The 13,039-nt window shown below is 40.5% G+C and overlaps 1 protein-coding gene across 19 annotated transcripts in view; it reads right to left on the bottom strand.

Annotated features, from left to right (window-relative positions):
• Window positions 1–575: 575 nt before the first annotated feature.
• Window positions 576–13,039, bottom strand: part of plecb (plectin b) — a 104,584-nt gene continuing 92,120 nt past the window's right edge. For 17 of the 19 annotated variants that reach the window (XM_035531216.1, XM_035531218.1, XM_035531217.1 and 14 more), the window contains 2 exons: window positions 8,604–11,957; window positions 1,678–8,314 (listed from right to left, as the gene is read on the bottom strand). In XM_035531216.1, coding sequence (XP_035387109.1) covers window positions 2,183–8,314; window positions 8,604–11,957 — 9,486 coding nt within the window. In that variant the 3' untranslated portion in view covers window positions 1,678–2,182. Of the gene's footprint in view, window positions 625–798; window positions 901–1,677; window positions 8,315–8,603; window positions 11,958–13,039 lie in introns of those variants that run through there. The other 2 variants (XM_027002724.2, XM_027002734.2) reach the window with 2 other exon arrangements.

Here is a 13,039-nt window from a genome sequence, read left to right as displayed (position 1 = left end):
GCAAAATATGAAGATATACACAAGTCAGGTACTTCCAAAAAAAGAGAACATAACAGTAGATTTTTGGAAAACAAAAAAGAAACACTGGTTGAAGAAGCGACAAAGGGAAAAGATACCTCAAATCTCAGATGGTGAAGAAATGTAAAAATTCAAAGAATGATTTTAATGTACTCCCACAAAATATGCACAAAATAAAATAAATAATCTGATGGCGTTATCCATGTTAATTAGTGTTGGTGAATGTAGAATGATGTAAAATACAGTAGTGCACACTCTGCAAGTTAAGTACAATGAATGTTACATATATCACATGACCTAAATGTATGGTGGAACTGGAGGTTAGAATATAAACTGTAGAATCTGAATGTGAGACTGTCTGGTAGTAAATTTGCATTAAGCTTCCAATCTGAAGGTTGATAAAAGGGGTCCCAGGAGTATTTATATATTTATTTATAGCTAGCCAAAATATGTTGGTGGGTGAACAGATTCCAAAGTGGATAGCATTGCCAGATAAATGCTTAGTCCATGACAACAAGTTCCTGGTATGATATCCAAGGCAAACTTCAGGATAACCCTAGCCTCTACTTTCTCTGTGCAAATGATACAGTAGGAGCAATGGAAGATCTAAAAACAAAAACAAACAAACAAAATAATTCTATGAGGCAACAAAAAGTAAAATAATGGCAATGAAAACATTTTAATAAAAAACTATGAAACAAAATAAATACTCAGTTTTTAGTATTTATGCATGATTATCAATAAAATTTATATTTAATGTAATGTTTAACCAGAACTTACCTGAATATCTTTAAGTGAGGGCAGTTGGCAAACATCAGTTGTACTGCTCAAGCATACATTAACACTGTCCTTCATTGCTCCATAATTGGTTATGGATAACTTCTGTTAAAAATATGAAAAGAGATGGAACAGAAATGATTAACTCTTACACATTTGACTCCAAATAATGCAAAAATAATAAATAAGGGTCTCTGGAAAAATAAAGCTTTCCTAATAGTTTGACAAAAAAGGTAACAGTCACAGGATTATTATTGTTAAACATGTAAATAGTATGAGGTAAAACGTTGAAGAAAGAGAGTAGTCAAATTTGTGGCCTGTAGAAAAATCAGCAAATTGAGAGAGATGTGATTTTTACAATTTTGTTCATTTAACTTACATGTACCAAGTGTTCATCATTTTATTCAGGTTTTTCCAGATCTTATGAGTAGAAGTAGGGTCAGGCATCTGAAATCTTCTTGGTACAATATACAAGCGCCATTTGATTGAAATAACATTAAGCCTTGAGGAGCCTTGTGTTTCACGGAAGCCAATGATGATATTTTACATTTTTGATATAGTAGTTTTAAAAAGGACTCCTGTGATCATGTATGAGGTATATGAATATCAATTTTTGGTAGTGTGAGATAACAGTTGCGCTAAGTGTGCTTTTTTTCCTCCAGTGTTAACATGTAATATTTACTCTTTATACATTCTGCAATATTAGATATTGGCATAACACCTTTACATTCCATGACAGCCAACACTAGTACACAAAGATAAAAATAAAGATCCATATAATTCTTTGTCTATTAAACATTATTTTCATGTTTAAATTGGCATATTTGTGCATATCTGTGCATTAACTTGGAAAAACAGTACAAAAGAGAGACAAATCTGAAATTACATGTAGAATTGTAGGATGTAAGTAGCATTTAATGAAATTATGTTCTGTATAATCATTTAAAAACTCCACCAAATAATCAATGAATGCAATTAGCCATAATAAACAGCTCTATAAAGAGAGGAGTGATACTTGAATAAGGAAAAAAAAAAAACATTACTCCTAAATACAAACAATCTGAATTATTTGAAGTAGAAGCAGTGAATAAATGATGAATAATTGTTCAGGCTAACTATGAAATGTATGCACAGCATGTAAGCACCCAAACTACATAAAATGAGACCTTGTTAATAATTCTCATCAAAAACATACTGGTAGTTTATGGAATGCACTTTTCTATGGCAAAACATGCAAATCAGAATAAATAGGTCTCTTTTTGTATATTATTCCTAAAGTTTTCCTTTGCATCTTATGCAACTATAGTGTGTTGTTGTAGAAATTATTTAAAGGCCCCAGGCTCTTTAGAGCTGTGAGGCTAGGTCACTATTCCCAGTGGAACAAGCATTAAAATCTGCGAGAATAACTGGTGGAGGTGTAGGACGACGATGAGAAGTTCATGCTGAAGCCGGAGCCAGTGGCATCAAAGCTACCTCTTCTTGAGCCTGATCTAGATCCAGTTCTTGACCCAGATCTTGAGCCAGAAGCAGAACCAGCACCGCTGATGTTGTAGGGACTGTAAAGTCCTTTACTAGACTGTGAGCAGGCTTCCAGCAATTTTAGCCCAGTTCCTTCCTCCGTCATGCTTCTGTCCATTGCATCCTTATAGGAGATCTTAAGTTTGGTTTTGGGGCATGTAAGGTATTTAGAATAAGCACTGACATCTCTTAGTTTTTGGGCTGTGCGGGCATCTATAGTGCCTCGCTTGATGGCCTCTTCCAGAGAGACTCTTCCTTCAGCCTCTGGCTCAATAAGACCACCAGTGAGATACTGCACTTCCAGGAATCGCTGACCAGCTTCATAATACAGCCAGCCTTTCTTAAGGGCTTGAGCAGCAGACATCTTTGCTTTGGTTCTAGGATCCTCAAATCCATTGAAGGCTTTCTGTGCTAAATTTATTCTGTCGACCATTGACTTATCTAAAAGACCCCCACTGGCTGCATCAGCAACAGAGAACTTTTCCCCAGTTGATGGGTCTATTATGCCACCTGTGCAGGCTTGTGCTTCCAACAGTCTCTGTCCAGAGATGCTGTCAACTAAGTTTCTGTGCATGGCTTCAGAGACTGAAACCTTCTCTAGGGTGTCTGTATCAAGAATTCCCGCAATAGGACCAGTCTCCTCAGTTGGATCATTCCATACAGATGTGGGGGTTTTGATGGAGGGTATGGGACTCATTGGATAAGAGGAAGTGGATCCAAAGGAGGATGACCGGGAACGAAAGCCACCCATGTTTCCAGATAACATGTCAGCAAATTCTGTAATGGCAAGATTTCCAGAGCGGTACTGGTCAAGAGATGACTGATCAATAAGGCCTCTTGCCAGAGCATCAGCAATGTCATACTGGCGACCTGATCTCCTGTCAATAATTATGGACTTCTCTTCACCATCAGAAGAAGTCATTGTAATTTCTTCCCATTCACATTCCTGCTCTGAAAGTTCAAGGTATGTCTGGTGGTCAATGAGTCCCTTGCGATAAGCTTCATACACAGACATTTCCTTGCCTGTCTCGGGATCAACAATTACAACTCTACGTTTGCGAACAGAGGATTTGGATGATGATGTTTTTTCCCGTTTCTTTTCCTTTAGAAGCAAAAGCACAAGACCAGTTTGTGGGTCTGTAATGCATCTCTCCATTAGCTGCAGATAGGTTAGGTTCTCTTCTGTGTTTGGGTCAAAGAAGCCCTTGGTATCATCGGATGGATCACTGAGAATTTCATTCATCTCCTGATCAAAGAATCCTCGGTTGTAGGCCACTTCCACTGGCAAACGATGGCTTTCCTCAGGATCGATGATACCTCCAGTAGCAATTTGTGCTTCAAGAAGACGAATTCCATGATCTTTTAGGATGAGACCTTTTTTCATAGCCTGGAAGAGGGAGATGGTTTTGCCTGTATAAGGGTCTCTGTAGCCAGTGACAGCCCGTTCAGCAGACATGAGTTTGTCTTTAAATTCTAGACCCACAATTCCCATTCTCACAGCTTCACTGACTGTAAGCTTAAGGTTTTTGATGGGATCAATGATGTATCCTGTGGCTGCTTGAGCTTCCAGCAGTTCAAAGGCAGTTCCTGGCCTGATCATGTTCTTTTTCATGGCTTGGTATATGGAAAGACGGTCTTTAGTTGTTTCCAGAAACACACCAGCAATGCAACTTGTGCCCTCAAGATACTTCTTGAGTCTACTGCTCAACTCTTCAACTGTTATCAGACCCTCACTGAGATCAGATGCTGTTTTTGCATCAATGATTTGTGAACGGACTAACTCTTCCATTGTGATTTCCTTCCTGAGACCCTTAAACATTGGTCTTTTTTCTGCTAAAGCCAGCAGATACAGTCCATTTTGATCAACCTTGCATCTCTTGAGCAGTTGGAAATATGAGAGCTTTTCCTCTGTGACAGGATCAACATATCCCTTAACTTCATCAGAAAGCCTCTCATAGGTCTCTTTACTGATATAGCCACGTTGTGTAGCAACATCTGCTGGGAGATGGAAGTTGAATTCTGGATCTATGATACCTCCAGTGGATATTTGAGCTTCAAGAAGCCTTAAAGCATAGTCCTCTTGTACAAGGTTCTTTTTCATTGCTTGGAAAAGAGAAATTATTTTCCCACTATATGGATCCTTATACCCAGTAACAGCTCTTTCTGCAGACAGAAGTTTGTCATGAATTTCTGGTCCGACTACCCCTTTCCGCACTGCTTCATCAACTGTAAGCATCTCATTTCTAATGGGATCAATGATAAACCCAGTGGCTGCCTGTGCTTCCAAGAGACCAATAGCATCTTCTGGCTTCATTAACCCTCTCTTCATTGCCTGATAAATACTGATTGCAGAACTGGAATCAGGTCTCACACCTGCAACACTGCCTGTACCAAACAAGTACTGTTTAACACTCTGCAACTCCATGATCTCACGAATTGTCTTCTTCTCTTGCTTCAGCAGGTTGTAAGTGTCTAAGTCAATAATATGAGCATTATAGAGTTCTTCAATAGTGACACGGCGTCTGACTATGTCGTATGACTTGATGGTTTGTCCTCTGATTATTTCTCTCTGCTCCATTATTTCAATTATTATAATTATCATTCGCTCTTTTGTTATTTTGCCAGAACGATAATCATCCAGTAGCTTTATCCTCTCCTCTTCAGGTAGCAGTTTAGAGTTCATGACATCCCAGAGGGACATTGAGCCTTGTGCATGACTCTCAATCGGGAGGTCAACCTGAATACTGGCTAGATCACTCTGTGTTTGTTCTTCAGTGTAAAGATAAGTCTTTTCCACCAATGTTGGTGCCTGTGGTTTAGAAATTCGTAAGAGATTTAAGCCTGTCTGAGGGTCTGTCATACACTTATCCTTCAATTGTTTATATGACACATTTTCATCAGTATCTGGGTCAGAGAAGGTTTTGTTTTTATCCGAGATTTCAGCAATGCTCTTGGCCATTTCTTTGCTAAAATATCCCTGCTGGCATGCTGCATCAGTGGGAATCCGATGACTGTTAATGGGATCAATAATTCCTCCAGTGGAAGTCTGTGCCTCCAAGAGAGGCATGCCATGTTCTTTGGGGATGAGATCTTTTTGCATTGCTTGGAATACAGAGATTTTATTGCCTGTGAATGGGTCTTTGTAGCCAGTAACAGCTTTTTCAGCAATGAGAAGTTTTTCGTGAAGCTCAGGTCCCACAACACCTGCTTTGACAGCATCATCAACTGTAAGGAACTGATTCTTTATAGGATCCACAATAAAACCTGTAGCAGCTTGGGCTTCGAGCAGGGCTATTCCTTTGTTCTGTCTCAGGAGATTCTTTTTCATTGCTTGATAAATGCTAATTTTCTCTTTTGTAGGTTCAAGGTATATTCCAGCAATGCTTTCAGAGCCTTGTAGATACTTGTTAACAGCATTGTTTATGCTCACCTCATCTGGAGTCATCTTACCTTGCTGAAGCAAATCAAGAGTAGTTTTATCAATAATTCTGGAGTCAAACAGGGATTTAGCTGGGACGGGAGCCCTGAGCCCTTTGAAACTGGATTGCTCTTGTTTCTTGGCTTCTTTTTCATCTACAATTGTGATTACAATCTTTATAATCTTCTCAATTGTCATTTTCCCAGACCTGTATTGCCTGATCAAATCAAGCCTTTGTTCCTCAGTAAGATAATCTGAGTTGATTATCTCCCAGATAGTAACTTTCCTTCCTTTAAATTGTCCACTCTGAACTTCCACGTTTGCCTGTGTCATGGCTTCTTTGGTCTGTGCCTCAGTGAACTTCTGTTCTTCTTTGTTACTGATCGCTTGTTCAGATAGGGGCAGAAGTTGAAGACCTGTCTTTTTGTCAGTGAGGCACCTCTTCTGAAGCTGCATATATGTGACATATTCTTGGGTGTTAGGATCATAGTAACCTTTGATTTCATCTGTTGGGTTATTCAAGACCTCATTGGTTTCATCAGCAAAGTAACCCCGCTTGCAGGCGATGTCATGTGGAATGTGATGGCTTTTCACAGGGTCTATAATACCTCCTGTTGCCAGTTGTGCATCAAGGAACCTCATTCCCTGGTCTTTGTGAATCAGTTCCTTCTTCATAGCCTCAAACAAAGACACAGTTTGTCCACTGTAAGGATCCCTGTAGCCTGTGACGGCTCTTTCTGCAGACAAAAGTTTTTCATGCAGCTCAGGGCCAATAACACCAGCTTTGACAGCTTCATCAACTGTAAACATCTGGTTTTTAACAGGGTCTATGATGTATCCAGTTGCAGCTTGAGCTTCTAATAGATTCATAGCATGTCCTGGCTTCATCACATTCTTTTTGATTGCCTGGTATAATGACATTATTTCTTTAGTTGAGTTGATGATCACTCCTGCAATGAAGTTTGAGCCCTTCAGAGACTTATACACAGCCTCCATCTCAGACACCTCTTTGATAGTCTTATTTCCTTTGTGTAACTTGTTATAGAGATCCTTGTCAATAACTTTGGATTCAAGTAGCTCTGCTGCAGGAACAGGTCTTCTGAGGCCATCAAATTCAAGCTCATGCTTTTTCTCTTTTTCCTCTGCAACAGAGATTACAATTTTAATGATCTTTTCTACTGTAATCTTGCCAGTTTTGTACTGACGAATTAGATCCTTTTTCTGGTCCTCTGTGAAGTACTCAGAATTAATAATTTCCCAGATAGTAACTGTTTTTCCTTTGAATCTTCCAAATGGCACAGACACAGTTGTCTTATGGAAGATATCTCTGGTTTCTTCCTCAGTGAAAGTTCTGGCATTAAGAGCAGCCTTCTCTGTAACAGGCAGGAGGAGCAATCCAGTTTCAGGATCAGTGATGCACCTCTCCATTAACTGCAAGTATGTGAGGTTTTCTTGGGTGTTTGGATCAAAGAATCCTTTTGTGTCATCTGAAGGATCTTGAAGAATTTTGTTAATTTCTGCATCAAACTGTCCCTGTTTATAAGCAGTTTCAATTGGTACACGGTGGCTATTAATGGGGTCAATGATTCCACCAGTAGCAATCTGAGCCTCAAGCAGTCTGATTGCATGATCTTCCACTATAAGGCCTTTCTTCATGGCCTCAAAGAGTGAAATCTTTTCCTCTGTGTACGGATCCTTATAACCAGTAACAGCTTTTTCAGCAGACAACATTTTGTTATGGAGTTCAGGTCCTATGAGACCCTCCTTCACAGCTTCATTGACAGATAACTTCTTGTTTTTAACAGGGTCAACAATATATCCAGAGGCTGCCTGTGCTTCCAGTAGTACCAAACCAGTTCCAGGAGCAATCTTCTTCTCTTTGATAGCTTGATAAATAGGCATTTTATTATTTGGGTGAACAAGAAGGCCCCCAATGCAGTTCTTACCCTTAAGAATTGTTTTGAGGTTTTCTGTCTGGCTCAGCTCATTCACTCTGATCTTGCCTTTTGTTAGCTTGTCATAATCCTTATTGCCCAATAGGCCTACTTCTAACAGGCGGCTTGCGGGGACCTTCTCCCTAATGCCATCAAAATATAAGGCAGATTCTCCATTTCTACTGTCCACTTCAACACTTTGGCCATTGAGGTCAACAGTCTGAATTTCCATCTCTTGAGTCCGGGAGATTTGGTGTGTTTGAATAACTTCAAGCTGCTGAAGTTTATCACGCAACTTCTGATTTTCTTCAGCAAGCATTTTCTCCTGCTCGAGCTTCTTCCTCTCAAGCTCTTGCATTTCTTTTTGTTTTTTGAGCATTTCCTCTTCAGCTTCTTTTTGTTTCTTAAGAGCAGTGTCCATCGTGGACTGAAGTTTCTTTTTCTCTTCTTCCATGTGCCTTTGTTGCTGCTGTTGTTCCTCCTGTAGAGCTCTGGATTTTTTCACTTCTTCTTCAAACTGGCTTTCCAGTCTTTTCTTCTCATCTTCAATTTGTTTTTCTTTCTTCAACAGCATCTCCTTTTCTGAGATGAACGTCTGCTGCAGGATTGTTTTCTCCTGTTTAATCTGTTCCTGTTGTGCAGCTGCCATCTAGAGAAATTGGAGAAAAAAGTGTTACATAAATATAAATAAACAAGTTGTCTTTCTACATAACGAACTATATTGTTAATAAAATATCAGAGTAAACACTCATTCTATAGTTGAAAGAAGCTATACTCTAAGAAAAAAATGACTTAATCAGGAGTAATTGCCAAAATTATGTACTTCCTAGAATAAGGAAGAAAAATAATTACATTTGATCATTTAAGCAATGTTAGTTTTTAGGGAGGGGGTTAACAATGACATAAGCTGCAAAACTATGCCATGTTTAACACAATACCTCTTGAGATTTTTTCTGTAAGTCTTCAGCCTCTTTTTTCAATTTAGACTTTTCTTTTTCAAGGTCAGCAATTGCTTGGCGTAGCTCATTGGCTTCTTTACTACTGCTTAATCTCTGTACCTCCAATTTTTCAACAACGGTCATTTTCTCTTTTGTGGCAAGCTCAGTCTCATGAAGACGTGCGCTGATCTCATCTGCCTGCTTTTTGAATTTCTTTGCTTCCTCCTCAGCTTTTGAATGGGCATCACTAAGCTGAGACACCCAGAGTTTAAGTTTCTCAGCTTCGGCTGTGATCTCCAACTGTCTTTTGCGTTCAGCTTCTAATGATTTCTGGAATCCCTCTGTCTCTTCTTCAAGTCGCTGCTGCATCAGCTGTTTGTCTTCAAGCAGCTTTTGAGCCTGTTCTTGAGCCAGATCTTTTTGTCTCTGAAGCATTTCTGCTTCAGCTCTCAGTCTGGAGGCTTCCTGAATAGCTTGCATCTTTTCCTTAAGCATTTTTTCAGCAAGTGCCCTTTGCTGGGCAAGGTCAGACTCTGCTATCTGTCTCATACGTGCTGCTTCCTGAGCCTCTATACTGAGTCTAGCAGCTTCTTCTGCTAACTTTTTCATGTTCTCTGCCTCCTCTTCCAGGAACTTCTGAGTATTGTCCTTGTCCTTTCGGATAAGTCGCTGGTTTTCCTCTTCAATTCGGATCTTGAGTTTGATAAGCTCCTCCATTTGAATCTTAACTTTAAATAGTTCATCTTCTACCTGGGCCTTCTGTTTAACAGCATCACTGACTTCATCCTTAAGTCGATGTAGCTCATCATCCAAAAGTGATTTCTGTTTGTCAGTTTCATCTAGCTGCAATTTCACTTTGGTAAGCTCTTGCTCAACTTGAGATTTCTGCTTAAGAGTTTGCTCTGCAAGTGTTTTGTGCTTTGCCATTTCTGCATCAGCTTGCTGTTTCTGTCTCAGTGCAGCAGTCTCTGCTTGAGCACGCTTGGCAGCTTCAAATTCAGCCTCCTTTCTTATTCTCTCAGCGTCTTCCTGGGCTTGGGCCTGACGGCTAGCTTCCTCTTCAGCTGCCTGACGCTGACGCTCTGCCTCCTCTGCTTTCTGCCGAAGAAGGGCAGCTTCATTTTCTGCCTTTTCTTTGGCTTTCTCTGCTTCCTCAGCAAGCTTTTTGGCTTTTGCATACTCTTCCTTTAGCTTTTCCTGCACAAGGCTGTCTTCTTTCTGCTGCACAAGGACACTCTGGACTTGATGCTCAGCAGCACTGCATCTCTGAGCTGCCTCTTTTGCTACCAGGATTTGTTTCTCTGCCTCCATATCAGCATCGTCCTTCTGCTTTCTGGCCTCTTCTGCCTTCTTTTTGAGACGCTCCACCTCCTCTTGGGCAGTCTGCCGCTGTCGAGCTGCTTCCTGCTCTGCTGCTGCAATCTTCTTTACCTTTTCCTCAGCTTCTCTCCTCCTGTTCTCTTCCTCCAAGGCAAGCTTACGAAACCTTTCCACCTCCCCTTCAGCCTGCAACTTACTCTTCTGGGTTTCTTCAGCAATATTCTTTAGTTTGTTTAATTCAAGCTCCAAATCAAGCTTGCCAGATGAAGCTTTCTCAAAGTTAAGCTTCAAAATACGAATCTCCTCCTCAACAATTCTTCGCTGTTTGAGAGTTTCATCTACAATTGCTTTCTGTCTTCCTAACTCCATCTCAGAAGATTTCTTGAGCTGATCGATCTTCTCCTCAATATCCTGCTTATGCTGGCTTGCCTGATCTTCAAGAGCCTTCCTCTGGTAGGCTTCATCCTCAGCTTGCCTTCTGAGGCGCTCATTTTCTGCCTCTTTTTCCTTGAGGGCTATCTCTGCCTCGGTTTTTAGACGAGTAGCATCATTGATTGCAGCAAGCTTTTCTTTTAGTATTCTTTCAGCTTCTGCTCTTTGTCTGGCTGCTTCCTCTTCAGCTACCTGCCTCTGCCTTTTTGCCTCCTCAGCAATAGCACGAAGCTTAGCTGCCTCCTCAGCAAGGTCCCTCATTTTAGCTGCTTCAGTTTCCAGGAGCTGTTTACTCTTTTCAGTGGTAGACATGCTCTCCTTCTCTGCTTTGGATTTGAGCTGTAGAAGTATGTCCATTTCACTTCTTACTTTTGTCAGTTCATCTTCAAGCTGCTTACGCTGTTGCACTGCAGCATTAACCTCATTCTTCAAGCGGTAAAGCTCATCATCAAGCAGGGACCTTTGCTGCTCCGCGTGGTCAAAATCAGCCCTTAAACGGATGAGCTCCTGCTCAGCAGAGAGCTTTTGCTGAGCTGTAGCTTCAGCCAGTTTCCGTTGCCTCTCCAGTTCTTGCTCTGCCATCTCCTTCTGCTTCAGGGCAGACTCCTCAGCTTTTGACCGCTTTTTGGCCTCCCTTTCTGCCTCTTCTTTTTGCTTCTCTGCTTCTTCCTGGGCAAGAGTCTTTCGGTGGGCTTCTTCCTCAGCCTGAAGCCTCAGGCGAAGGGCCTCATTTGCTTTCTGCCTCCATTTTTCCAGCTCTTTCTCTGCATCCACCCTTGCCCTGTCTGCCTCCTCCTGTTGTTTTTTGAGGCGATCTGCTTCCTCCTGCAGCTGCATGACAGTTCCATGCTTTTCTTTAAGTGATTCCTCAAGTTTTGATGTCTTCTCAACAAATGACATACGCTTACTCTGGAGCTCAGCTGTTGCACTTTTCTGTGCTGCTTCATGAGCAAGACTGATCTGTCTGTCCTTCTCCACCTCGGCCTGCTTCATACGTCTTTCGGCCTCTTCTGCCTGCAGCTTAAGTTGCTCAAGGTCCTCAAGGGCTTTTTGCTTCTGCTTAGCAGCCTCCCTCTCTGCTTCACACTTAAACTTCAGCTCATCCTCTGCCTTGCGCTTCTTCTGAGTCTCTTCAGTGACCTGCTTGCGTAGTTTCTCTGCCTCCTCTTGAGCTGCTTTTCTGAGTTTTTCAGCCTCTTCAGCTTTCTCCCTAAGCTGCTTCAACTCTGTCTCTGCAGTGGATTTTTGTTTTACTGTTGTGTCCAGCTGGAGCCTGATGACACGGATCTCCTCTTCTATTTTGGCTCGACTCTGAAGGGCCTCTTCCACCTGCTGACTTTTTGATTTGATCTCCTGCTCTGAGATGTTTCGGAGTTCATGCAACTCTTGCTGAATATTCTGCTTTTGCTTCTCAGCATCCACAGCAACAACCTCTCTCTTGCTAACTTCTTCTTGCATCATAAGCTTAAGTTCCTTTGCCTCTTTCTCTGCTTTGGCAATGGCCTTTGCATGAGCTTCAGCTAGCTGCTTCTGTTTCTCTAACTCAGCTTGCATTTCAGCCATTTTTTTCCTTTCCTCCTCTTTAAGTTTCTCAGCAGCTTTCTGTATTAGTGGAAGCAAATGGTAAAGAACATTATGATTAAGATCAAGAATGACAGAATGTTAAGTGTTAATGTTATTTTTAGTTCAAAGAAAGATGCATACGTGACAAATGTTGAGTTAGGTTTTCTGAGAACAGTGCAAAAATATGCAGTCATTTGGGTTATGACAATGTGATATAATTAATGTATGGAGACGAGACATTTTTTTCACAACATCCACAATTAGAATAAAAGGTCATGCGAATGAGGTATGTACTCCATTTAAGATGTAATTTAAGGGCAGTCATTGAAGGGTTGTTAAAAAGGTGAGTAAAGCATGTCTAGTGATAACAATATTGACCACATAATGCACAATGAATAATCCATAGCGGTAAGTTCCTTGAAACATGTAGAAACAATCTTTGTATGGACATTAACACACACTAACACACCCTATAGTGTTTTTCTCTGAATGACAAGAAATTTAAAAAGCAAAGTGCATGTGGTACAAAAAGGCAAAAAAAAAAACAAACCCAAAAAACAAACACATTTGAGGGGAATTATTGCTGGAAATAAAATGAGAGGAAGTGCTGCATACACTTCAAAAATATAAATAGAATTGAAAAGACAATATTGTAATTGAAAGTAAACTGATTATATGTTAATATACGCTTACATAAAAAAAAAGTACTAAAAGAGATGCTCTAAAGCAGAAGGGCCAGCCAGAGTAAAAAGATGAAGGACGGCTTTCAATAAAGAAAATTAAAGGCATCTAATTCTTCTGCTTCAATCATTCAAATAAATAATTTATACATACACAATATTTTTATGGTATCAAAAAGTAGGTGCTCTAACATTACTCGGAATTAAGCAGTGAGAATCAGATAATCCCACCAGAATATTCACATGAAAAGATGTGAAACAGGCTTTAGAGAAGGACAGGGGAATGTGAAGGATGTGAGCAGAGTGAAGTTTTTACCTCTTTAGTGCCCAAACAAGACAAGCAATCATCATGACAAAGCACTGGCAAGCAGTTAAGAGAAGCAAACAAATAAAGGTTAGGGTTAGAAAGAAATGGGGAGAAAGGAATCTGTTATTCAGTGA

Source organism: Electrophorus electricus, chromosome 10, assembly GCF_013358815.1.
Source record: "Electrophorus electricus isolate fEleEle1 chromosome 10, fEleEle1.pri, whole genome shotgun sequence".
NCBI classification, from domain to species: domain Eukaryota; kingdom Metazoa; phylum Chordata; class Actinopteri; order Gymnotiformes; family Gymnotidae; genus Electrophorus; species Electrophorus electricus.
Note: the sequence above shows the minus strand (reverse complement) of the source record. Positions and strands in the feature narration are given on the sequence as shown.